The 27,495-nt window shown below is 41.1% G+C and overlaps 1 protein-coding gene across 1 annotated transcript; it reads right to left on the bottom strand.

The window, feature by feature from the left end:
* Nucleotides 1-27,495, bottom strand: LOC116628066 (acyl-coenzyme A synthetase ACSM1, mitochondrial-like). Its single transcript, XM_032398130.1, is given in 11 exon segments — nt 1-28; nt 331-432; nt 991-1,020; nt 1,022-1,072; nt 3,779-3,902; nt 6,151-6,230; nt 9,797-9,956; nt 12,511-12,651; nt 14,188-14,395; nt 17,366-17,576; nt 27,304-27,495. Coding segments are annotated over 11 exon segments (1,314 nt in total). The 3' UTR covers nt 1-13.

The following is a 27,495-nucleotide window of genomic DNA, read 5'->3' as shown; positions in this document are numbered from 1 at the left end:
TGTGTTCCTGCTCTCACTGTGTCTTTCTCTGTCAAATAAATAAATAAAATCTTTAAAAAAAAAAAAGAGAGATCATTGGAACCCAAGTCTGGGGTGCTTCTTTCTACCCTGTCAGCACTTAAGTGTCAGACGGTTTCGGACAGGAAAGGATGTGAGAACACACTAGGAGCTTAGAGATTAGTTAGAAGAGGCTTCATTGAGTTGGAGTGACTGAAGGGAGGTGTGAAGAAGGCTCGTGTTGCGGAGTTGTATCCACCCCCTTAGCACCCACACTGCTCCCTGAAGGGGTTTTGGGGGCCTGGAAGTGGGCAGGTGAGGATCACCACTTACTTCGTAGCCCATGAAGAGGCCAATGGGCTTGGTGGGCTTCATCCTGATGCCAGTGCTGCCTTCAGTGTTGAACGGCAGGCTGTTGCCCTTGTCGTCAATGATCTGGAGCAACAGGCTGTGAATCCCACCCTGCAGGGCCACCCCAACACGCCTGCCCCACCCACACAGTACCTGACTATTTGTGTGACACTGGTGAGAATAAATGGGGGGAGGAGCCCTGTTGGGAAATAGATTACAGCTGTCAGAAGAGTTTGAAGTCAGGAAGTGGTGAAACCCAAGTTATGGGTCTACTGGTCTCATGGACATGCAGACGTGGCAAACGTGTCTTCAAGCTAGAAAACACAGATCAGGGAAAACTAGAAGCACCAGCTGATGGAGAGAGCTGCCAGGGCTCCCTCCAGGTGCTCTGGTCCCATCTGTTGTGTATGAGGCTTCCGGCTGCCAGGCTGAGCAGCATTCATGCCCAGGATACTGCAGTTCTCAACTGAAGCCTCCCCAGGAAATCGGCGGGAAAACAGGAGGAGAGGAAGAAGGACAACAACTGGGGTGGGGTGGGGGTGGGGTGGAGTGGGCACAGCTGGTTCTGTCACCTGGTGTCCCACAATTGTCCAATCCCAGCTGAGCCCTAACTGCACCCAGCAAATGCCTTTAGGACCAGACCTGGACATCGAAGGCGGGGGATGCCTTCCCCGATGGAACCCGGCTTGATCTTCATTCCACGGAGAGTGCCACAACTTACTCCCTATTCATAAAAGAAAGAAAATGGGGTTGGTCAAAGAGTCCAGGCTGATTACAAAGCATTAAGAACCACACACAGCATCCTCACTCATCCATGTCATTCGATGCTATGCAAAGAACCCTTATGGGGAAGCTAGAAGGCCCAGATTCTAGGTGCAAGGCATTGACCCAATTCTGGTCAGCAGATATTCACCACACCTGACATGGACTGGGCCTGTGCTAGCTCCTGGGGCTACCGGGTCCAGTGGGAGGGGCCAAAAAGAAGCAAAGGGGTGAGCCCGGGGCTGTGGGCGTGTAATGTGAGGTGTGGAGTACGCACTGTATGTCAGACATGTGTCCGTTTGTTAGAGGAAGGCCATGACATCATTTAACATTGACTCAGGCTGTTAAACAGTGATAGGAACACTGTCTCAACGACTCAGAGCTGTGCTGAGAATATTCAGATTGTGTTGTCCCCTCTGCTAGGCAACTGCCCCACCCCCATTTATCTTCCTGATGAACTTTATTCCTCCTTTATGGTACTCTAAAATATCTTTCTAAAGCTAAGCCAGACCAGGATTTGAATCTTTTTTTTTTCTTTTTAAGATTTTGTGTGTTTATTTGAGAGAGAGAAAAACGAGAGACAGAGTAGGGGTGGAGGGGGAGGGGCAGAGGGAGAGGGAGAAGCAGACTCCCCAGCTGAGCAGGGAGCCCAATGCGGGCCTCGATCCCAGGACCACTACCCAAGCCAAAGGCAAATGCTTAACCGACTGAGCCACCCAAGGATTTGAATCTTGACTCCAGCTATGTGCCAATTAATCCCCTTTCATCTTCTCCTCTGTAAAGGGGGGTAATTACAACACTTAGCTCTCATAGTACCTGTGAGTGTGTGGAAAACTCTTCACACAGTGCCTGGCACACCAAGTTAGTTCCATAAACAGTTACAACTAGCTATTATTCTGGCCCCAAGAAAAGTCAGTTGGGAGATTCTCCTTCTGTAGTATTTCTTCCCACACTTCCATTGTAGCCAACAGAGCATTATACTTCTTTTTTTAAAAATATTTATCCATTTATTTTAGAGAGAGAGAAAGAGCTCAAGAGTGCTTGAATGGGGTTTGGGGGGCAGAGGGAGAGAGAGTCTTAAGCAGACTCCCTGCTGAGCATGGAGCTCTATGCGGGGGCTCAATCCCACGACCCATGAGATCACCACCTAAGCTGAAACCAAGAGTCGGAAGCTCAACCCACTGAGCCAACCAGGAGCTCCCAATTATACTTATTTTTGCTTGTCTGTTTCCCTCAGTGGATAACAAGCATCCTGAGAATAGATATTGCCCCATTCATCTCTACTATCCTAGCATCTAGGGCGACATTACTTAAAAACAAGAGTAACGGCAAGGTGAGCATGTACAAGAGGTTGGACATTGTAGCCAGAGCTTTATATACTTCCTTTCATTTCCCTTATCACAACCCAGCGAGACTGGGTTATATTTCCATTTTGGAGACAGAGAAGCAGAGACTCTGGAAGGTTCAATGCTATGCCAATGGTCTTGAAGCCTGTAATTGGCAAGCTGAGATTTGAACCGGGGTCTGAGTTCCTGAGAGGGAAAGTTCTTTCTCTTTTGCTATGTTGCTGCTCACAGTACAGGCATGTGGAAAATGTTCCACAGATGAGTCAGTGGCTATGAAAATACTTTGTGAAATACAGCACCACCTGGGTATAAGGCAGTATTCTGTTGTTGCAAATAGTTGATACAAAGGAACCTGGATCATGGGTATATTGTAGTTCTCATCCCACCCTCCTCCTTGTCCAAATATAAACTATGAAACATACAAGAACTAACCTAGAGTCTTAATATTTCTTAGGCCTGGAAGCAGACCAATTAACTGATGATTTAAAAGCATATTTTTTTGCAAAAAGTCAGACAAGTATGTGAATTGAGGCTAAAATAGTCATTTTGCTCCAGCTCCTGAGATGGTAGTCATCTGTCTGTCAGTTACAGGGATAACAAGGAGGCTGGGGAAAGTGGCCCAGCAACAGAAATGACTTGAGAATTGTGTTGGAAGAAAGATACCTGCCCCTGCCCCTACTATCATTAATAACGTTTTTGTGGTTCAAGACATGCCTGGTACTCTGAATGCCCTGTCACCTGGCTAGTCAGTGATGCCTTTGGGAGTCACACTGTGTGTGTGTGTGTGTGTGTGTGTGTGTGTCTGTGTGTGTGTGTTGGTATATACAGGAAGTTTCTGCTCCCTCCCCTACTCTAGCTAGTGTCCCACAATCAAACCTGTGTGCTGTCCACGTGAACACCAGAAATGAACTGCTGGGGCCAGCTCCTGGCTGCCTGTGGTTGCCACCCTAGGAAGGGATGAAGTAGGCAGGACTTGCAGATGGTGGGCTCCATGTTACTGGAGAGAACCTCCCATCCCGCCACCCTTCCTGGGCTCCCTAGAGCTAATGATCACAAGGATGGTAGCACCATGTCCTTACACCCCTTTTCAAAGTTTTGTCCAATAGTTTTCAGTACATTGGCCTCTTGACAAACTGATGAGCTGTGAATTGTCTTTGTGCAAATTGATTTGGGGCAAATTAGCCTAGAATTCTGAAGCCTCCCATTGGCTTCAAGCAATGCTGTGAGCAGAGTGGGGCCTCTGCACATACATGGTTCAGCTCGTCTGCTGGGCTCAGTGGCTCAGCACATCCTGACTGACCAAGAAAGTACCATCTACCTACTGTTTCTGACTGTCCGTAGACCTCGTAGAGCAGAAGACCTGTCCATTTTCTCCACTGCTCTTGATCCTCTAGCAGCAGAGCCTCCTCGCCAGCACTGCAGTGCTCCAGGGTAGGGAACCTGAGACTTAGGGGAAGGCAAAGTGACAAGAGAACTTGCAATCAGGCTTTGGATGTTCTGCCCCAGGCCCAGAGTGTTAAGACTCAGAGCCTCGTCATCTGGATCATTCATGCTTCTGCTTCCTCATGTTCTTACTTGCCTTTTGGGCAATTTGCTGGTGGTCAAAGCCAACTGGAAGTCACTCACTTCCTGTCAGTTCATGTTAACTCTTCTGGCAAGGGCTGGGTGGTGGTGGTGAGGCTAATGGGTTTGGATCAAAGGTTTGGATCAACTTTGGAAGTTGACATAAAAAGATGGCAAAGATGTATTTATCAGACCTTGTCTTCATTCTCTGTGGCTATGAGGGGTATTTTATAAACTGTAATGTGATGGGGGATAAAATCCCAAGAGCATGTTAGGATGCTAACAGAACTGCATTGCCTTCTCTGAAGGGTAGGGTCATGTGAATTGAAGGGCTTTTGTATTTCTGAGCAGAGAATGCAAGTTAGAGGGTAGAAATGAATTGCCCAGGACATCAAGGAAGACTGGGATGCGTGTAGGAAAGGAGAGAAGGGTTATTGTAGCAGCCCTGAGAGAAAGAATTTCAGGGAGCCAAAAAGTTGGCTGTGAACATCTGTAGTAGGTACATTGCATGATGTAAATCCTCTTCTTCATTTTTCCCCGTAAAATTTTCTGCTTATAAAAAAACAACCACAAAATAATGATGGATTCCCTGAAGGACGTGCGGAGAAGTGATTGAGGTCTGAGTACCAGGTGGCCTGGGGCTGAGCCGGGTCAGCTCTTGGGGATGAGAGAGGTAGCAGACATCTGGTTCACCTTCTCATCCTCATCACGCTGTCCTGGTACATCAGAGTCAGAGTCAGGAACAGGAGGGCTGAGTTCACTGAGGGTGTCTTCTTCATTCTTCTGTAGCTTTATCCAAAGTAGGTAAAATGGGCAGATTCTCTGATGCAGTCATTAGCTATGCTTTGGTTGTATTTTTACTGGGTTTGGACAAAGATCATCGACTGAGGAATGTTCAAAAAGTAGCTTAATATGAGCTTTGAAATACAGATGGAAACAGGATCCAAATCGCTTGAGGCTTCATGAATAAAATCAAAACTGTGTTTCAGAGTTAGCTTCATAAGGGTAGCCATAGAACACCTTAATATTTTAATTCTATATTTAAGACATGTTACTCTGATTTTTGAAGTAGCCGTTTTAATCTCAGACTCTTTAAAAGATACATAAATGCCCATAAGTTTCAAAGAGCAGGTTTCAGTTTAGCTGAAATTAACCTGCAAACATGGGGAAATGCAAAAATAAAACTCTACAGTAAGATAACACTATATATCCATCAGATTGACAAAAATTAAAAACTCTGACAATAACAAATATTGCCAATGTTATGGAACAATGGGAATTCTCCTCTCCTGTTAATGGGAGCATTTCAATACTTTGGAAAATCGCATGGTAAAATGTCATGTCAGTGTGAACTAGCAATTCGTCTTCCAGAAAAATGCTACAGAAATGCATGCTTATATGCACCAGCGTACATGTACAAGAATCCAATGCAGCATGAATCACTAATAGCCCCAAAATGAAAACTACCCAGTGTCCATTAATGGGAGAACAGATAAAAAACACATGATGTTTTTATACAATGGGATATTATGCAGCGATGAAAATTAACTACAGCAACCTGCAGCAACATCGACACATCTTAAAAACATAATGCTGAGAAAAGAAGCCAAATATTACAGAGTAATATCTGATTACGCACATAAAGGTCAAAAGCAAGTAAAATATGATAATTTGTTTAGGGGTATTTCCTTAGGAGGTAAACTATAAGGGAAAACAAGGAAATGAACACCATAAAAGTCAAGATAGTAAATTCCTTTAGGGAAGAAAGAGAACCATGAAGAGATCTCTGGGGTGTGGGCAATATTCTATTTTTCTGATTCAGTGAGTGGTGACACAGGTGTTTTTCAACAATTCATTAATCTATACATTTATGTCTTATGTATTTTTCTGTATGTTTGTCCTTGCATAAGAAAAAGTTTAAAAAAGAATAAACCCACAATGATGCAAGGCTTACTGAGTGTTTCATTTGGATCTTGGAGTCCTGCTTTAATGAACTAATTATCACCACCAACACTTATCCCACACACACACCCCTCAAAGAACCACAGTTAAAAATAGACCATGGTACATTGGATTCCTTAAATTCCTACCCAAAGATTGTTATGACCAGCTACCACCACTTCTACTATACCTGGTAGAACTGTGCCATAGAATCATTCGATATACGAATGGCACAGCAAAGCAATGGGTGATGGGGTATTTGAACAACATCTAGAAAATGAGAAAAGAAGGAATTTTATTTTTATAATAAAGATTTAAAATATCAGTTAATTATTAGCATTTTAATTCTGATCTCCCCTCTAAGGAGAGCCCATTATTTATTTAATTCTTTCAATAGACCTATACTGAGCGTGAATTTTGTACACGGCATGCATCAGGCACTGTTGGGCAAAAGCAAGAAGAGTAAGATAACATCCCAACTGAGAGTAAGTAGTAATAGAGGAGATAAAACAGGACTCACATGGTAAGAAGGAAATTGGTAGATGTCATAAGAGAGATTGGAAGAAGGAGAACATAGCAGAGGGACATATTCCTTTTGAATGGGTGATCCAGGGACCTCATGGAACAGGGGGCATTTAGTTGGGGTATTTAACAAATGGAATGGTGTCTACAGGCAGAGGAAGGGGCGGGGTGGTTCTTGCAGATAGAAGGAGTAACAGGAGTAAAGTTTCCAGAGTTGAAGAAACATTTAAGTGAAGTCAAATAATACGGTTTATTTAGACAGGAGAGGAACAGGAAGTAAATTTAGGAAGATTGGGGTTAGTTGGAGCCAGATTATATAGAGTTTAAAATGTCTGGTGTTCACTGTTGTTTTACTAGAGGTGGGAGTCTTTCAGTTTCAGATCAGGGTGGAGATACACTGGGAGAACAAGGAACACTAAAGAGGAGAGAATGTGGGTTTGGGGTCAGCCTGCTTGACTTCAATCCTGTTACTAATTCCTCTGCAACTCTGTTTCCTCATCTGTAAAATGAGAATATCTGTATCTTCCACACAGAACCACAGGGAGGTGTAATGGGTACATGGGGGAAATCTGCGTCCACTTTCAGTCCTCTTTCAGAGTCCCATCAACCCTCCCTCCCTCCCTCCCTTCCTTCCTTCCTTTTTTCCAGTATAATTAACATACAGTGTTATATAGTTTCAGTTGTATAATATAGTGATTCAACAATTCTATATATGACTCAGTGCTCATTAAGGTAAGTGGACTCTTAATCTCCTTCACCAATTTCACCCATCCTCCCACTCACCTCCCCTCTGGTAGCCATCAGTTTGTTCTGTATAGTTATGAGTCTATTTTTTTATTTGTTTCTTTTTTTTCTGTTTGTTCGTTTTGTTTCTTAGATTCCACATGAGTAAAATCATATGGTATTTGTCTTTCTCTGACTTATTTCACTTAGCATTATACCTGCTAGATCCATCCAAGTTGTTGCAAATGGCAAGAGTTCATTCTTTTTTTATGGCTGAGTAATATTCCATCATATCTATGCCTATCTATCTATCTCACATCTTCTTTATCCATTCATCTATGAATGGATACTTGGACTGCTTTAATAATTGGCTATTGTAAATAATACTGCAATAAACATAGGAGTGCATATATCCTTTTGAAATAGTGTTTTCATATTATTTGGGTAAATACCCAGTAGTGCAATTACTGAATCATATGGTAATTCTATTTTTAAGTTTTTGAGGAAACTCCATACTGTTTTCCATACTGCCTGCACCAGCTTGGATTCCCACCAGACAGTGCATGAGGGTTCCTTTTTATCCACATCCTTGCCAACACTTGTTGTTTCTTGTGTTGTTGAGTTTAGCCATTCTGACAGGTGTGAGATGATATCTCATTGTGGTTTTGATGTGCATTTCCCTGATGACGAATGATGTGGAGCATCTTTTCATGTGTTTCTGGGCCATCTAGATGTCTTCTTTAGAGAAATGTCTGCTCATGTCTTCTGCTCATTTTCAATTGGATTATTTGGGGGGTTTTGTGTTGAGTTAAATGGATAGTACATCTTTAGGGAGTGCCTGGGTGGCTCAGTCATTAAGTGTCTGCCTTTGGCTCAGGTCATGATCCTGGAGTCCCGGGATCAAGTCCCACATCCGGCTTCCTGCTCAGCAGGAGGCCTGCTTCTCCCTCTCCCACTCCCCCTGCTTGTATTCCCTCTCTTGCTGTCTCTCTGTCAAATAAATAAATAAAATCTTAAAAAATTTTAAAAAATGGATAGTACATTTTTAACTTAACACTCCTTCTTTCAATCAGTATCTCTCATCTTCAGTAAGAGGAACTGAAGCTAAAAATGTTATCATTAAAATCACAAAAGTAACAAATGAAAAATAAATTTGTAGAATTAATACTTTGAAATAGTTCAAGCTTAAAGCACACTGAGACTTTGGGACACCCATGTAGTGGAGGTGGTGGGGGGAAGGTGGATTCGGTGTTTGTTTGTTTTTTTTTTTTTTTTTGTGCAGCTTTAAGCCTCGGGACTGGCAGGATGTGTGCAGTAAACAATGATAGAGAGGCAAATATTGACATGTGGGCAGGGAATGAGGAATGGAAAATGCAGTCTGATGTGCTGGAGGGATCATCAGATGGACTTGGGGGAGATAAACAAGGGGGAATTTGCATGGAGGGAGAAGACTAGACCTAAGGCATAGTTTCAAGAACCCCCTGAATGGATGCGCATGCTGGTGAAATGGAAGTAGAGGAGATTGGTTAGAAGGAAGAGGAAGGGTGAGGGCAGACCCTTGGAGGACTGCAGTGTTCAGGAGTAAGCTGGGTGAAGAGGATGTGGCTGCAGCAAGTGGAGAATGTTCTATAGAGTAGTTTGATACTAAGGGAGGAAAGACAGGGTTGGTCCAGTGTGGAGCAGGGTGAAGGGAAGGTATTTTTTAGGATGGGGAACCATGAATATGTTTATGGACTCAGGGTACAGAGTTAATGAAGAGCAAGAGGCTGAAACTATGGGAGAAAAGATTTAATAAATGAAAGATTAATGAAGAGGAGCAAAGTGAGAGATTAAAAATACAGGAGAAAAGATTTAATGGATGGGAGATTAATGAGAAGGGCTCCTAAGAGAAGGACAGAGAAAAGAGCAGGCTCCACAGAGGTTGTGGGGAGGGGACTGGACTTTGAGAGGTGGAGGGGCCTGTGTGCCAGCTTAGGACTAAGCACTCCACACACTTCACCTGTACCATCTCATTTATATTCCAACAATTTTGTGATGTAGTAATTATTAAAACTCCCATTTTACAGATAAAGAAACTGAGGCTCGGGGTAGCAAGTAAACCACAAATAAATGTTGAACGTGGGATAAGAAACTAGATTTCTCATTTTCCAAGGACTCTGTTTTTAAACACTTCAATAAATTGAGCAACAACAACACACACACACACAGTCACACACACACACACACACACACACACACACACACACACCAACTACCTGGCTCTGGCAGATCCAGGATCCAGGATACCTGAGCTTACTCTGGTTGCTTTAATTTCTTAAAATGTGTTTTCAGGGTCCCAAGTCCACAAAATCTGATCCATAGGCCTGGGGGAAGGGCTTGGAATCTGCATTTTCTTCAAGGTTTCATCAAATGTGATTTAGATACCGTGATGGATTCAATGCTCCACACTTTGAGAAACCCAGAACCAGGGTTATATTGTGCTTATGGGACCCTCTGCTAAATAAAATATTTTTCAGCAGGGTCCAGCTTTTGAGTTTGAAACATGAGTTTCTTCTAGGAGTTTGTCAATACCAGAAGGTTAGTCTTCTTACCTGTTCAACAACCTTGGGGTCAAACTGGGGCAGATGATGGACAAAGAGTGTAGCCCCTGCTGTCCATGGTTCCAACAGGCACCCAAAGACAGCCAGAATCCAGCCTGTGTCTGAAAGGCACCAGAAGATATCAGATGTCTTCAGTTGCAGCAATTTCCTGCTAAATCCAAAATACAGTGGCCTCAGGTATGTGATTGATCATGAGAGAACGTGATCAAGGGCTGGGGACTCTGGTTTTCAGGTGGTGCCCCACCCCTCATCCTCAGTGCATGTGGTTTGCGTGGGGCTCCAGACACACTCCCACACCAGGTCCCTAGAGTATGCCAAATCCTATTTTCTGGCATGTGTGCCTTCAACTGGTTTAGTTATAATTATCCTTAAGGCTGGGAATATGGGGACAAAATCTGTAGCTCTTTTCTTGGATTTGACTCTGTTACTGATATAGTCCTAGATAATGTTGGCCATTTGGGGATAACAAGAGATAATAAGCCTTTCTGAGAAGAGCATCAAAACACAGCAGAAACAGGGCTGACAGATGGAGAGACGAAAACCTAATCCAGAGACTCTCTAGCTATGTCTGAAGCCAAACCCTGGAGTGCCCTGCCTCATGATCCAATAAATTCCTGTACTTATTTTTTGGCTTAAAGAGGTTTAGATTGGGCTTTCTGTCATTTGTGATGAAGAAAGACAAAGGGAGAGAGAGGGAGACAGGAAGAGGGAGAGAGGGTGAGAGAGAGACTTAATTCTTAATATCCCATCTTGGCAAAGGACTGGAAACAATTAGACAATAGGCAATAATTGGAAGGTGGAGTGGAGAAGGTTTCTCATTTCTATACCCTATCTTACTGCTTCTGAGAGACCTCTGTGTGCATAAGTCCTTGAGAAAACACAACGTTCCCATTAGCAGGAGACGGCTTTAAGGAACTTTACTATTAATAGGGAAGGGCAATCCACCCTCCCTCATCCCAGCTCTCTTAGGATTGTGGCTCACCCGTAAGACGTTACTAGCTAGGAGGATCTGTCTTCTCAGCTTTAGACCCACTACCCACTGAACATCTCTTCTGGGGTGTCTCTCAGGGACCTCAAACTCACTAGATCCTAATCTCTCCTGACTCCCTTGGACTAATTCTTTCTCCTCCAATGTTCTCTGTATTTTAGTGAATGTCATTACTGTCCATGAAACTGTCCAAGCCCAAAATCTGAGAGTCAACCTTGACTGGCCCCTCTCTTATCTTCCACATCTAGCCAATAGATCCTGTCCATTTTACCTCCTAAAATCTCAAATATGTTAACTTCCTTCATGTCTCTGACACTTTCGCCAAGCCACCACCATCTTGGATTATTCTAAGACCCTCCAACTGGTCTAACTCCATTCTGATTTTTCCCAACCCATTCTCCATATTGCAACTACAGTGATCTTTTATCTTTTTTTTCTTTTTCTTTCTTTCTTTCCTTCCCTCTTTCTTTTTCTTTCCTTCCTTCTTTCTTTTCTTTCTTTCTTTCTTTCTTTCTTTCTTTCTTTCTTTCTTTCTCTTGAGAGAGAGAGCGTGCATGTGCACAAGTGGGAAGTAGGTGGGGAGGGGAGAGAGAGAGAATCTCAAGCAGGCTCCACGTTCAGCACAGAGCCCAATGTGGGGCTCGATCTCAGGACCCTGGATCATGACCTGAGCAGATGCTTCACTGACTGAGCCACCCAGCTACTGCCACAGTGATCTTTTCAAAACACAAATCTGATCAGGTCTTTCCCTTGCTAAAATATGTCACATTGCTCTAATACCTCCCCTCTCTCTCTCTCTCAAAAACAAACAAACAAACAACCCTCTAAACGCTACACTAAGGCCCACGAGATCCTACAAGATCTGGGGCCCTGCTTACTTTCCCAACTCCTCCCGTCTATCCCTTACCCCACACTCTGAGCACCAGCTACCCTCAAATCTCAGTAGTTCTATAAATGCTACTTTTTATATCTTTGTGCCTTTGATCTTGTTATTCAGACTGCACAGAAAGAACTCCCCTTCTTCCCACCCCCATTCCTCCAGGGTTTTGCTATTCAGTTGTTATCACTGTGTAACTTTGCATCAGCACAGATAGCCGAGGTCCACCAGATACCTCCTGGCACCCTCTGGTCTGGTTAATAAGTTAGGAAATATATTGAACTTGTTTTGGTCTGAATATTACTCTGGGGGAGGGGCAGAGGGGAGAAGAGGCTTAGTTTAAAATTGATTAAATGATTAACCCAAGGCTACAGCTTCAGCCTCCATGATTGTTTGTTCTAGATTAGGGACAGTGGCATGGTGTGGCTTGGTTCCAGGTATTATTTTCCCTAACAGCTCATAATTGGGTAACTCCAAGCTTCATTTGTCCATAACTGGGGAGAGGAAAGGACCTGTTGTTTCAGGTTACATTGTTAGCACATTCTCTCCTTCCCCACCAAACCCTGAGTCAACTGACAGGGACACCTCCTGTCAAGGTGCTCAGGCAGGACCTAAATATGCCTCCTTTGTCATCAGAGGCCTCTGTCAGCAAATGGTTAGGATTCCCAGCATTTACCTCTCAGATTTTCATCAGTCTGAACCAAAGAGCACAGAAGGGAGAAGCAGGATGGAGTCAATTTTGCTTAGAGCTCTTTTCCCAACCCACATGTTCACTCACACACATGCACACACCACCCCAGATGTGTGGCCCAGCCCATAACTCAATGCCTTCTTTCCTACCTTGAAGGGAAAGAGGATCACAAGGCAAATCCATGACTGTGTTTTGCCATCTTGGGGAAGCCTGTGGTCCCACTTGTAAAGAAGATGGCCATTGGGTCCAGAGTCTTTGACTTAATACAGGTATGATCTGGGAAGGCTGATCTGCAAAGGGATTCAGTACAAAAGGGGAGAAGTCATATTTCCTGCTTTTTCATTCCCAGAGAAGCAAAAGGAACAATATGAGGCTTGGAGTCAGAAAAATGGAGGTTTCTAACACTGGAGGGGAAACCAGTTCTCCCAGTGTTAGGAATCAAATGGAGTTTGAGAGTGAGTTAGATAAGTAGGCTGACATCTCTTCATTTAAAAAGGGGGGAAATACAGTGGATTGTTTTGCATGTAACAAACACTGAAATAGCACTTCCAGGCAGTGCTCTAAGTGATTTACAAATAAGAACTCATTCAATCTTCAGACCAACCCTAAAAGGCAAGTACTGCTCTTATTGTTCCCATTCTGTGGATGAGAAAACTGAGGCTCAGAAAGGTTTTTCATAACTTGCCTGAAGACATGTAGCCAGCAAGTGGTCCAGCCAGGATTCAAATTCACTCAGTTTGATCCAAAGACTATGCTGTTAATCACACTGCTAAGCTTGTTTTTTACATGAACCAACTTAATAGGAATTTCACCCCATAATCTTGGCAATGAGGGGTGGGGAAGAGAAAATGAGGATGCACATTTGCCCTGGTGTAAGCTTGAGATGGAGGGTAGAATCTGTAGGGTACCCTAGTGTACCTTGATTCTTGGGGACTTCTCCTAGACTGGGAGTCTCTTGGGCTTATAAATGCAAGTTCCCTATGGTGTTTGATTGGAGAAACTGCAAACGATCCCAAGGCTGCAGGACACACTGACTCTTGCTGTGATATAATTGTGGCAATTTAAGGGAGTTTTAGAGAATATTCTTTATTTACACCATTTTCTTTTAATTGTCTGACTTTAAAATCCAGTGTAAGGTGTGACTTCAGTGTGATATTTGCCTTTTGAGGCTGAAGTAAAGGACTTTAAAAACTGAGGGGTTACTTCAAGAAAACAAACCCAGCATGGTTTGTGGGTGATATGAAAAATGCCTGAAGATCTACAGAATCAGAGTTTTGGAGGTGGAAGTGGTCTTACTTACCTCCAACACTTCCCTAACCTTTCCTGCAAGGTGTCCCTAAAGTTATGCAACCTCTAAGAGATGGAAAACGTTTGCTCCCCAAACTGCCTGACAGCCACAGCCCCAATTTTTCTTACAGTCTCAAGCTTTCCCTTAAAAATTCATCCCTTAATCTTTCATTCAATCTCTTCATATATTTATTTTTTATATAAACATAATATTTCAGATTCCCTACCTACAAGGAAGACACAACACAACAACCCTCTAACTTTATACATCTCCTTTGCACGGGGTTGATAATACTTTAGTGACAGAGGCATGGAAGTTCAATACCCTTATTTTACAGATAAAACAATTGCATCCAAGGAAGGGGAAGGGACCAGCCCAGGGTCACACAGCAAATCAGTGGCATAACTGGGAAGAGAAGGTTTCCGCCATCAGACCTGGTGAGTCTCCTCCCACTGGTTGTTTGTCTACCAGCACTTGGGAGTGAATGGCCTTCCCCTGCCCTTCCTTAGAAAGCACATTCATCAGAACAGAAACTCACTTAATCAATGATCGTAAGTCCAGCCACCCTTGATGGCTATGGTCAGATATCAGGAGCTTTGTTTTCAGAGTAGGACACTTGGAAGCTAAAGAATCCACCTCTGAGGCAAGGGTATCTGTGGTCACGATGCCCTTGGCTTTGGACACTTGTAATAGGTAGAGAATGTCCTTGGCCTTCAACTGGATGGTTCCTGGCATGAAGATTATTCCTGGGAATGAAAAAGGAAATTTTGGGTTTCAGGCTTGGCCTATTTGCATAGAAATCCACTAGCCTCTTGCTGTGCAAAGTATGGTCCACGGACCAGCACCATCAGCACCACCTAAGACACAAAATCTCATGCCCCATCACAAACCTACCGAATCAGAATCTGCACTTTAACAAGGTCTCCAAGCGATTCCTACGCACATTGAAATTTGAAAAGCCTGCCCTGACCTCTACTACTCTAGATGGATCTGGCCAGGAGACTGGTGGATCCTACTTTACACAGGATCTGGGACTAAGCATGTAAGTAGGACAGTGTCCCTGACATTAGGATTAGCTGCATCCCTACCTCCATTTTTTTCGTCTCATTTCCTCCTCTGTCAGTCCCTTGTGTCATCTTGAATCTCCTCTCCCTCACTCTGCATATCTAAATTTAACTACATTATCCTTTGAACTGCCCTGCTTTCCCTTCCATCTTCTATCACCAACAATTAGTTCAAGTCTTCATGTGCCCCTGTTGGGTTCTAATCTCTCCACCACGTGCGTTCTCATCTCTCCACCAGGTGTCTTGTCCTGAGTCTTCCTACTACCCAACTTCCATATTATTACCTGTTCAGGTTCCACAGAACACCGACTTTTCCCACTCCGCTTTTCTTCTCTTCACCAGCACCTATACCCTCTCTCCAGGAAAACACCATACTCTCCCCAACACTGAAGGCACTGCCCACCCTCCACCTTTCTCTCCTGCAAATCTATTCACTATTTCAGTATGGCTGTTCTTCACACAGGCTTCTCCTGACTCCTGCCTTCTGCCCATTCTTGGAATTCTCTTCCTTTGCTTCTATCCCTCTTTAAATCTGCCTATACCAGAGGGCTAAGCTCATGTCTGGATTTCCCATGGGCCATCTCTTAGCTCTACAGATGACATGGCTTCTCTATACTCTCTCTGCCATTGCTGTTAATTCTTCATTCCTTCCACATGACCTTGATGGATTAATCTAGTATTTTATTGGTGAGAGACTATATGAACATGCATCATAAAGCAAATCAAAAGAGAATCCATGAGTCCCACACCAATTCTAAATTACACAAAAAGATAGGCAATTAAACAGGAAAGGGAAATAGCCACAGAATGCTAACTAATAAATGTAGAAAGAATAATATGTAGAAAATTTTCATATAAAACGACCATAATATTATTCAATTCAATCAAGAATCATTAATGGATTCTCAAGTCACAGGGTGAAAGACAATTGGAGAACAGGATACTCAACACAGTCTCATAAGTATTACTTACTAACTATAAAGGGACAAGATGCCTTGCAAAGGTGTTTGTAAATATCACTGATGATAGGACAAACCAACTTGATGTATCCCCTGATGTAAAGCACTGAGATAGGCAAATTGTCCTTTTAGTACTCCTACTAAAAATGTTTAACTGAATGTAATCCTGAGAAAAGAGTCAGAAACACAAATTTTGTGGGATCTTCTGCAAAACAACTGGCTTAGACATTTCCAAAATGTGGTCATACAGAAAAGTCCAGATTGAAGGAGATTGAGGAGACGTGAAACTTAATGCAATGCATGATCCTCTACTGGATTTTGGATTCAAACAAAAAAATTAAAGAATTTTGTCTATGGATGTATCAGTGTTAGATGTCTTGTGTGACAACTCTGTTGTGGTTAGGTGAGGAGAATATCTTGGATCATAGCAGATGCATACTCCAGTGTTTATGGGTGTTTATCTGGTGTTTATGGATGTCACAATGTCTGCAACTGATACTTAAATGACTCAGTGTGAGGGTACGTGCACCCCAATGTTTATAGCAGCAATGTCCACAATAGCCAAACTGTGGAAAGAGCCAAGATGTCCATCAACAGATGAATGGATAAAGAAGAAGTGGTATATATATACAATGGAATATTATGCAGCCATCAAAAGGAATGAGATCTTGCCATTTGCAACGACGTGGATGGAACTGGAGGGTATTATGCTGAGTGAAATAAGTCAAACAGAGAAAGACATGTATCATATGACCTCACTGATATGAGGAATTCTTAATCTCAGGAAACAAACTGAGGGTTGCTGGAGTGGGGGGTGGGATGGGAGGGATGGGGTGACTGAGTGATGGACACTGGGGAGGGTATGTGCTCTGGTAAGCGCTGTGAATTGTGCAAGACTGTTGAATCTCAGATCGGTACCTCTGAAACAAATAATGCAATATATGTTAAGAAAGAAAAAAAAGAAGAAGAAGAATGTAGCAGGAGGGGAAGAATGAAGGGGGGGGGAAATCGGAGGGGTAGACGAACCATGAGAGACGATGGACTCTGAAAAACAAACTGAGGGTTCTAGAGGGGAGGGGGGGTGGGAGGATGGGTTAGCCTGGTGATGGGTATTGAGGAGGGCACGTTCTGCATGGAGCACTGGGTGTTATGCACAAACAATGAATCATGGAACACTATATCTAAAACTAATGATGTAATGTATGGGGATTAACATAACAATAAAAAAATTTTTAAAAAAGAGTACACTTATGATAAAAAAAAAATAAATGACTCAGTGTGGGAGGAGTGCAAAATGTTAACAACGGATGGATCTTTTTTCTTTATTTTTTTAAAATTTAAATTCAATTAATTAACATATAGTGTATTATTAGTTTCAAAGGTAGAGTTCAGTGATTCATCAGTCTTATATAACATGCAGTGCTCATTACCTGATGGATCTTTGAAAAAAAGAATGAGACTATGCAGGAGAAAGTGTGTGTGTGGATGATTTAGAGAGTTATGACACTGTGTTTGAGGGTGTGTAAGTATGAAAGAGAGAGTGAGTGAGAAGGAGTAAAAGAATATTTGAGGGAGTCTGAGAAAGACAAAGACTGTGCAGAATATGAAAAAAGTTAGGGGAATATTAATATTTCAGGACCAATTCGCTCTGGGCCAGACCTAAAGTCTGTTGGGGTCTCTTTCAGTCACTGACCTGCTCGGATGCAGCCTATGGCCACCAGCCACCACTCAGGCACTCAAGGCAGAATCAAGGCTAGACGGTCTCCCTGCTGCAGGCCACAGGTCTGGGTGAAGACATTGGCTGCATGGCGGGATAGGTCTGTCAACTCTCTGAAACTCCACTTCAGTTCATCCCCTTGGTTATTCACCCACCACAGGGCTGGGTTTGGACCTCTCTTGCCCTCCTGGTCAAGATCATACACCATGTGTTACTTCCTACTTCAAAGGAAAAGGGCACTTATTTGGCCAATCTACTACCAAAGACACATTCCAGTGAAAATGTAGCTCGAGGACTGAGATCCCATTTTAAAGCATTTATAGAACCAAGAAAAGTTGGGGATAGGGTGTGATCCCGCCAACTTCTTCTGGTCTACTGTCACCACCTCCTCTCAAGTCACATAAAACCATGAATAGCCTTCATGTCACCTATTAAAGCCTTAAAATTTCATTTCCCCATGTGTCTGTCTTAGTTCCATATGGACAGTAGGTTCTCCTCTGTGCCTCAGTTTTCTCATCTATGAAATGGGTACAATACTACCTAGAAGGTAGTAAAGTTTAAATTAGTTATTTAAACAGGTAAAGTGTATATGACAGTGCCTGGTACATCGTAGGTGCTCAATAAAATTACTATCATTATTATTACAACAGAACAAGAGACTAATCTAATTCCTGAATATTTGGGGGAGTTTATTTTTAAAATTAAGATACCTCTAGAGGTGAAATAAGCAAGAAGACAGACCTGGAAGCTCCCAGGTAACCCTTGTTCCCTTACAGAAACATCAGATAATCAACAGACTAAAATAGCTTTGTAGGAACTCTAGAAATAGTCAAGGATCTATGGCAACCAACAAATGTCCAAATGATAAAAATTCATATTCAGAATGGTAAGAAATTTTATGTTGTTTTTGTTTACCTTTGCCCCATCCCCTCTCTGGTGTTGTGAAGTATGATCGGGGGAAGCCACCCGATTCCCAGCCCCTCCCTTGGGACAGAAGAAAAGACTGGAATTTGTTTCAACATTCTGGCTTGTCAGGACTGGTTTCTGCCTCATCTGACTTGGGAACTCAGATAGGAATGGTGACCTAGTTTGAATATCAGTTGGAGGTGTCTGAAAGCAGTGGCAGATGCCACAATGAATGGAAACTGTAGATCGTGGCCACCTCAGAGAAGGGGGGGACAGGGCAGACTACAGACAGAGGAAGGCAATATAACATCTAGGGCCCCAAGAAGAAGCACGTATGAGACTTTTAAGGAAATTAAAACATGAAAAAGTAGCAATGTATTTGGTAAAATTGAGAAAAAAGCACATGCATAGGCCTAGGAAAGACAAATGCCCGAGACCTTAAGTTTTCATATGGTTAGATTACTGAAGGCCTTTCTCTGCAAAGAGCCAGCTGCAAAGACAGAGACTGGCTGCTCTTTTCAAATATCCAATTTTCAACAACCAGATCACAAGGCCATGTTGCCCATTTGAAGGAATAAAACAAATCTCCAGAAACTGACCCTAAAGAGACACAGGTTTCAGTTATTAGACAGAGACTTTAAAATGATTGTCTTAAACATGCTGAAAGAGCTAAAGGAAAATGACAAAGAACTAAAGCAAATCAGAAAAACAATATATGAACAAAATAAGAACCAAACAGAAATTCAGGATCTGAAAAATACAATAACTGAATTGAAAACTTTACCAGATGGATTCAACAACAGACTCAGTCAGACAGAAGAAAGAATCAGTGAACTTGAACACAAGTCATTTTAAATTATGGAGTCTGAGGGGCAAAAAGGATAAAAACAATGAAGAGAAGTGAATAGAGCCCAAGGGACATAGTATATAAACAATCAGAGCAATATACACATTATGGGAGTCCTAGAAGAAGAAGAGAGAGAGAAAGGAGCAACGAGCTTATTTGAAGAAATAATGGCTGAGAAAAAGCAAAACCATATTTGCATTAAATACAGATTTATATAGTAGTATTCATTCATTCATCCATCCATTCATTCATTCATTCAGTATATGGATATACAAATACAAAAGGCTCAATGACTCCAAATAAGAAAGCCCAAAGAGACCCACACAGAGACACACTGTAATCAAACTACAAAAGCCAAAGACAGAAAGCAGCAAGAGAAAAGTGACTCATCATGTATAAATCTTTAATGAGATTATTAGTGGGTAGCAGACCAGAAGACAGTGGGATTATATATTTAAAGTGGTGGGGGAAAACCTGTCAATCCAGAAATTCTATATTCAGCAAAACTGTCCTTCAAAAATGAGGGAAAAATTAGGTCAGATAAACAAAAATTGAGGGAATTCCTTACCAAAAATTGATGGCCTATAAGTTCATTTCTCTATAAGAAATGCTAAAAGGAAGGGCACCTGGGTGGCTCAGCTGGTTAAGTGTCTGACTTTGGCTCACGTCATGATCTCAGGGTTCTGGGATCGGCCTGCATTGGGCTCCTCAATCAGTGAGGAGTCTGCTTATCCCTCTCCCTCTGCCCCTCAACCTGCTCGTGCTCTCTCTCTCTTGAATAAATAAAATATTAAAAAAAAAAAAATGCTAAAAGGAGTCCAAGTTGAAATAAAAGGATGTCACACAGTAGCTTGAATACAAAAATATAAAGTTCTTTGATAAATACATGGACAAATATAAAAACCAATATTATTGTAATTTTGGTTTGAGACTCCAGCTATTACTGTTTTGCAGTATTTAAAAGACAAAAGCATAGAAAATAATCATAGTTCTATGTTAACGAGTACACAATATATAAATATGTAATTTGTGACATCAATAACACAACATGGGGAGGTAAGAGGGAGCTGGAAAAGATTAGGGGTTTTGTATGCAAATGAAGTTGTTATTAGTTTAAAATAGATTGTTATAACTTTAAGATGTTATATGTAATCCCCATGGTAACCACAGAAATTATCTACAGAATATACACAAAGGGAAATGAGAAGGGAATCAAAACATATCCTTACGAAAAAATCAACTAAAGACAAAGAAAGGCAGTAAGAGAGGAAATGAGAGACCAAAAGCTATGACATCAAAAAAAAACAATTAACAATATGGTAATAGTAAGTCTTTACTTATCAGTAATTACTTTAAATGTAAGTGCACTAAATTCCCCAAACTAAACTAAAATCCCCAAAAGACATAAATTGACAGAATGGATTAAAAAAAGAAAACAGGATCCAACTATATACTATCTACAAAACTGTTATTTCTAAATGATGGAATATGATAAAACCATACAAACACTTTCAGAAATTGTTTTGGAATAAAAATTTCACAATACAATATTAATTTTAAAAAGCAATATTACATTATAATCCAAATGTATACAGTAGTATCCATTCATTCATTCAATACATATTTACTAAATTCTCATTATCTGTTAGGCACTGTTCTTAGACCAAAGGATACAATGGTGAACAAGATATACATATACACACATATGTACATGGTTTTAAATATTTTTTTAAAGATTTTATTTATTTATTTGAGAGAGAGAGCAGAGAGGGAGGGGGAGAGGGAGAAGCAGACTCCCGCTAAGCAGGGAGCCCGATATGGGACTCGATCCCAGGACCCTGAGATCATGACCTGAGCTGAAGGCAGACAACCAACTGAGCCACCCAGGCACCCTGGTTTTAAATATTTACAGCCAATTATCACTTTTTGTTTAAGTAAAATTTCTTATTTTCCTTAAGTTTTCTATAATGAGCATGCTTTTTAAAAAGATTTTATTTTTTTAATTAACTTCCAAAGCATGTCCAGAGTAAAAGTGCAGGCAATGCAGAATCTTATGAACAGAAAAATTTCTTGTAAATAGAAAAATGCCTTCAAGTGTCCCATCACATTTTCACTACCTGAAGGTCAACACTGATAATTATCTGGTGTATATTCTTCCAGCAATTTTTTCCCACATATGTGCAAACCTGATCCCATCATATTTGCCCCATATGATTGGAACAAAAGAGTGTATCTCACCTGAGATAAGGTAAGGTTAATATATATGTATATTCACATGTAAGTATTCATATTTATGAAAAAAACAGTGTTATGAAACAATTCTTGCCCAACAGATTACAGAATATTTAGCAAGTGTAATGACTAGTTATGTACATTACATGAGGGGAGCCGAGTATGTAATATTATTGTAGGAGTTTTAAAAATGATGGAAAAGCTGGTAGAAAACATTTGTTGCTCAGAACTCAGGCAGTATTTTAGACCCTAACTCTTACAACTTGAAGAAGATATTGCTTACACAGTGATGGATTTTTGTGTTAAGGATTAATCTGATGATGTGATACTCACATAAAGCTGTTTTCCAAGAAGATAGAAACACCCTCTAAACTTGGAGTTGAAATTTAAATTTTATGTGGTAATGTTTGAAGCCAAAGGAAATTGTGAAATAGTTTCAAAAGATAAAATGCTTAGTATTTAACTTAGCAATAAAAAGGATGAACAACAAATACATAGGGATAAATCTCAAAAATAATAATGTTGAATCAAAGAAATCAGACACAAAAGGGTGCATCTTGTATTATTCCATTTCTATGAAACCCTAGGAAAGAGAAATATAATCTCCAGTAGCAGCTGATCAGTGGTTGCCTGGGGCTCAGAGTGGGGTGGGGTAGGGACTGACTAGGAAAGAACAAAAGGAAACTTCTGGGGTAACAGAAATGTTCTAAAACTCCAAGTTTACACTAAAAAGGTGTGCATTTCATTCTATGTAAATTATACATCAACATAGTTGATTTAAATAAACAAAAACCTACATAGCTACTCTTTGCTAATCTCTAACTAAAATATACTTTGAAGAAGGAAAATTGGAAAGGTAGATCAATTACTTTAAGTATTCAAAAATGAGATGATTCTTTCGGAATATCAGAACACATGAGAGGGGCACCTGGGTGGCTCAGTTGGTTAAGTGTCTACCTTCAGCTCAGGTCATGATCTCAGGGTCTTGGGATGGAGTTCCATGTGGGGCTCCCTGCTCAGCAGGGAGTCTGCTTCTCCCTCTCCCTCTGCTCCTTCCCCCTGCTTGTGCTCTTATCTCTCTCAAATAAATAAATAAAATCTTTAAAAAAAAACACACACAAAAAAAAAACAAACAAACATGTAAGAGTTTATGGCCTATAGAAAAAATTGCCTCAGTCTTATTTACAATGAAATATAAGTTGAAATTCAATGTTTTCCATAAATTAATGATGGAATATGATAGACTAATAGAATTTATATCCTAATTGACATAGATAGAACATTTTGCCTAATAATGATATAATTCACATTCTTTTCCATTGCATTTGGAACATTTACCAACCTCAAAAAATCTCAAAAGTTTAAAATAGAGTACGTTTTCTGACCACAGTGGAATTAACCTAGGAATCATTAACAACAAGGAAATGAGAAACCCACCCCCAAGTATGTGGAAACTAACAATATATTTCTACATAATCTATCAGTCAGAGAAGGATCATAAGGCAAATAGAAAATATTTTCAACTGAGTGATAATAAAATATGACATATCAAAATTTGTACAATGCACCTAAAAGGAATGCTTAGTGGAAATTTGTATTTTCAAATGCATACATTAGAAAAGAAGGCAGGCCCGAAAGCTTTCACATCAAGAAGCCGAAAAAAGAAATCAAAGGAAATCAAATCAAAGGAAAATAGGAGGAAGGAAATAATAAAGATAAGAGTGTGCATCAGTGGAATGGAAAACAAATAACACAACTGAGAATCAGTGAAGCCAAAGCTGGTTTTGAAAAGATAAATAAAATTGATAAACTCCTAGGAAGACTTTTCAAGGGAAAAAAGAGAATAAAGATATTAACAATATTAGAAATGAAAAAGTGTATGCAATTACAATTCTTTTTTTTTAAAGATTTTATTTATTTGTCAGAGAGAGAGGGAGAGAGAGAGTGAGAGAGTGCAAAAGCAGAGGGAGCGGCCAGCAGAGGGGAGAAGTAGGCTCCCCGCTGAGCAAGGAGCCTGATCTGGGACTCATCCCAAGGATCCTAGGACCCTGGGGGATCATGACCTGACCCAAAAGCAGATGCTTAACCAACTGAGCCACCCAGGCGTCCTTGCAATTACAATTCTTACAGACATTAAAATAGCAACAAGAGGAAAAATATGAATAATTTTATGCCAATAAATTTGACAACTAGTATGAAATGAACAAATTGCTAAAAAAAAAAAAAAATTCAGCTCGCCAAAACTGATAGAATCAAAATCTTAATAACCTTGTATCTATTAAAGAAGTTAAATCCATTCTAAAAGCTTTCCTGCAATGAAAACTCCAGATTTCATGTCTAAAAGTTTTGGTGTGCATACTAAGTGTATTAAGAGTTTGACTTGAAAAACGGATGCTTTTAAATAAGTTGAGATAATCTTGTTTTTCTACCAGCAGTGGCAAACTCAGAGGTTACAGGGGCTGGGCAAGTAACATAAATGGGAGAAGCCTGGCCACGTCCCTCTGGGATAAACTGGAGAGCCAGGTGTCTCTCAACGGGGAGCAGCCATTCAGCTCTACCAAATGATTGTTGCAATATAGGAATGAATGTTTAGTATTATGAGATGTGCCTTTACAAAAGAAACCCCAAAGCCCGATTCTGGTTCCTGCACTCTGTTGCTTTCTCTGCATGAGGGCTCCTCGGGCCAAAGCCTTCCCTCTTCGCATCTACGTATTTACAACCCATCCGTGAGAAAGCTAACAGCCCATTGCGAAATACAACCAAGTTATGGCCAGACACCAACATTGCTTATCTTGTGCTGGCTGTGCAGGGAGCTGATGCGTTCAAATTCATTCAACAAATAGTTAAATGTGCCAGGTTTGTTCTACATGCTGGGGTACCACAGTTAACAAAACAGTAAAAATTCCACTCGCTCATTGAACTTACATTCTAGTGACGCTGAACCTACTCATGTATCAGAGTTACAAAACATACAGACTTTTTGTGAATACCATGGAGGATTCCTTTATGGGATGCTGGGATAAAAGTCTAATAGTTTTAAAAGCACATGAGGACCCTTTTAAACTGTACAGGTCCTAGGAATGTTGCTAAATTCTTGTGTAAAATTACAGAATTACGGGCGCCTGGGTGGCTCAGTCAGTTAAGCGTCTACCTTGGACTCAGGTCATGATCTCTGGGTCCTGGGATCGAGTCCTGAGTCCTGCTCAGCAGGGAGTCTGCTTCTCCCTCTCCCTCTGCCACTCCCCCCACCCTGCTTGTGCTCTTGCTCTCTCTCTTTCTAATGAAAAAAAAAAAAAGTCTTTAAAAATTACAGAATTCAATTTAGGAGCAACAAAAAACAAGAGTCACTGACTCAGAGAAATCTAGGCAGAACTGACTGTTGAATAGTAAGGAGCTTGGAATGTTTGGCAGTTCATAAATTAATTTCTTTAGGGAAATATGGGACAAAGAGCCAGGCGATATGGGGTAATGTCATTCATCTGTTTGTGGATGTTTGTTCAGCTTTGTGGCTAATATCCATTTGACTCTATTGAGCAATGTGTAATATTAAGGTGCATCAAGGGTGGTAAGAAGAATTTGCTTCTGTTATGATTTTTGTCAAAACAAACAAAATGTAACTCCACTAACACTGTATTCACCTTTCCTAAGACATGAAGTGGGGAATCACTGTCTAAAGAGAAAAAATGAAGATTTGTACATTTTGTTAACTTTCCTATCCCCATTATCTAGAATAGTAATTGGCACATGGTAGGGGCTCACTAAGTCTTAGCTGAATGAATGAATGAATGAATGAATGAATGAATTTGGACAGAATGTGACCTCTTGTGAACAGATTTGGGAGGCTGTTCCAGGAACCAATTAAAGTTGTGTGTACTATCTTAGGAGCCTAGAGTAACAAAGGATTTAATTTCCAAGAATAGTCAGGGGTTATAAATTGGTGGTCTGTATTCCATGCTTGGACATATGTTGTCTGGCTTACCAGGTACTCTCTTTTGTCTTATAACAAATTCTTTGCCAACACACACACACACACACACACACACACACACACACACACACACAGAAGATTTCGCAAAAAAATGTTGGATTTCTAACATATTTTACGAGTAAAATACGTTGAAATGTGAGTTAAAATAAATAAATCTATTCTGGTTTTGGTTGTGTTGTTGTTTGGGCCATGGATCAGTTCTTGCGTGATACCTGTTAAGTTGTAAGGGAGGTCCAGGAAGCCAGAGTGGACTGCAGTGGGCCCTCTGAAGGGTCTTTCATAGAAACAACGTCAAGACCTATGGGGCTTGTTAGTCAGGTTTCAAAATTTTTATTCCACCAATGTTTATTGAAGGACAGCTAGAGCTAGGTGACAGGCACCATGCACCACTAGAGAGACACTGATCATGATCAAGGAAAATGGAAAAGTGAAAATGGAGAGATGAGAAGTGCTGTGAGAATAAATATTAAGGGGATGAGGATCCTGGGGGGGTTGGGGAGAATTTGGAGACATGGAGAAATTGGCAAGGATTGACATGAAGATATAAAACCCAACAAAGATGAAGCATCCCTGGGGTCTATTTACTTGGTGGTTATCTCCATGGGTTGATGCACTAACTAACTATAAGGACTATATAAAGATAAATCAGGGGAAAAGTGATGGTATCCCTTCTTCCTCTCTACCTCCTCCCTCTCCAGCCTGTCTCATGGTTCAAAAGTTCTTAACTAGATTACTGGTCAGCGCAGAGACAAAAGTCATTTTAGAGTCTGAAGGCAGAGATGTTTGGCATCACCAGATTGTGAGACCAGGTTAAATAAAGTATTATAGACTTAGCCTGGACCCAAATTCTGTTCCTTCATTTATTGGGTACGTGGTGGTTTCTGAGTGTTATTTAAACCCTTGGAACCTTGGTTTTCTTGTCTGGAAAATGGGGATGATGAGAGTGCCCATCTAATCATAGTATTAAATGCAAAGTGCCTGACATGGCATATAAAAAATGCTTTCCCTAATTGAGCCCTCTATTTTACTTGGTGTTACTATGGAAATTCAGAGAAAGGAAAAAGAAGGAGGTGGGGAGGAAGCCCCCATGGTAGTTGAATACTAACATAAATGCAGGTTCATGGGAAATTTAAAATTACATGAACTTCCTCTTTTTTGGTAAAAATACATCATTTTACTATTTATGACCTCCGGCTATATGTTACAAGTGTAGGTTAAACTTTCTCTACCCTTCTCTTTTTTAAAAAATTTTATTTTATTTTATTTCAATTCAATTAATTAACATATTAGCTTCCTGACTCCATCTTATATTAACTCTCTGATCTGTCTCTTGGGGAAAGACAAACCAAGCACCTGGGTTTTTCTGCAGAGACGTGTAACCTCTAGACTTTCTTCTCTGGACAGACCCTAAAGCCATGTTCAAGTAGGCAGTTGATAGGGAGGAATACAGTTGCACTTGACATCCTCACAGAACGACAGATGACAGGACTTGCTATAGATGCCAGATGCTCATGTGTACAATCAGGTGATCTGTCCTTTCCCTATGAGTGTAGCCTGAAGTTAAGCCGAAGTTTGATGAGACAAATGCCAGTTAGGCTCATAGTCTCATTAGGTGAAGGTAAGAATTCAGACTAACATCAACTTGCTGACCTTGTGAACAGAAACTTTGCACTTGGTCACAATTATGTGATATTTTCACCCACCATCTTGTTTGTTTCTTAAATGAGATTATCCCCATTTCACAGATAAGACCACTGAGGCTCAGAGAAGTGAGAAAGTGGCCAGGCTGAGAATTGAACCCCCAAACATGAGCTTTTCCCACAACAATGGTAACCTGATACAGAAGCCTTTCCTGGTTCTGTGCCCCTCAGCCTACTAGGAGCATGATGAGGCCAGTGAGGCCATTCCTGTCCTCACCTCCCATCATGGGTGGCTCCTTACCTTCTCCATTTGAGTCCAGTAGTCTAGGACATCACTTGCAAAGTTAAATTCCTCGGGTACACTGTAGTCATTCCATCTCGGGGCTCCAACCCCTGATAAAGCCTGGCAGCGAAGGTACCCAGGGGCAGGGTGAAAGCCACGGTAGGGTTTGCGGATGCCCCAGAGGACCCGGAAACTCATCAGCCACTGCAT

Source organism: Phoca vitulina, unplaced genomic scaffold (genome assembly GCF_004348235.1).
Source record: "Phoca vitulina isolate PV1807 unplaced genomic scaffold, GSC_HSeal_1.0 scaffold110, whole genome shotgun sequence".
NCBI lineage: Eukaryota > Metazoa > Chordata > Mammalia > Carnivora > Phocidae > Phoca > Phoca vitulina.
Note: the sequence above shows the minus strand (reverse complement) of the source record. Positions and strands in the feature narration are given on the sequence as shown.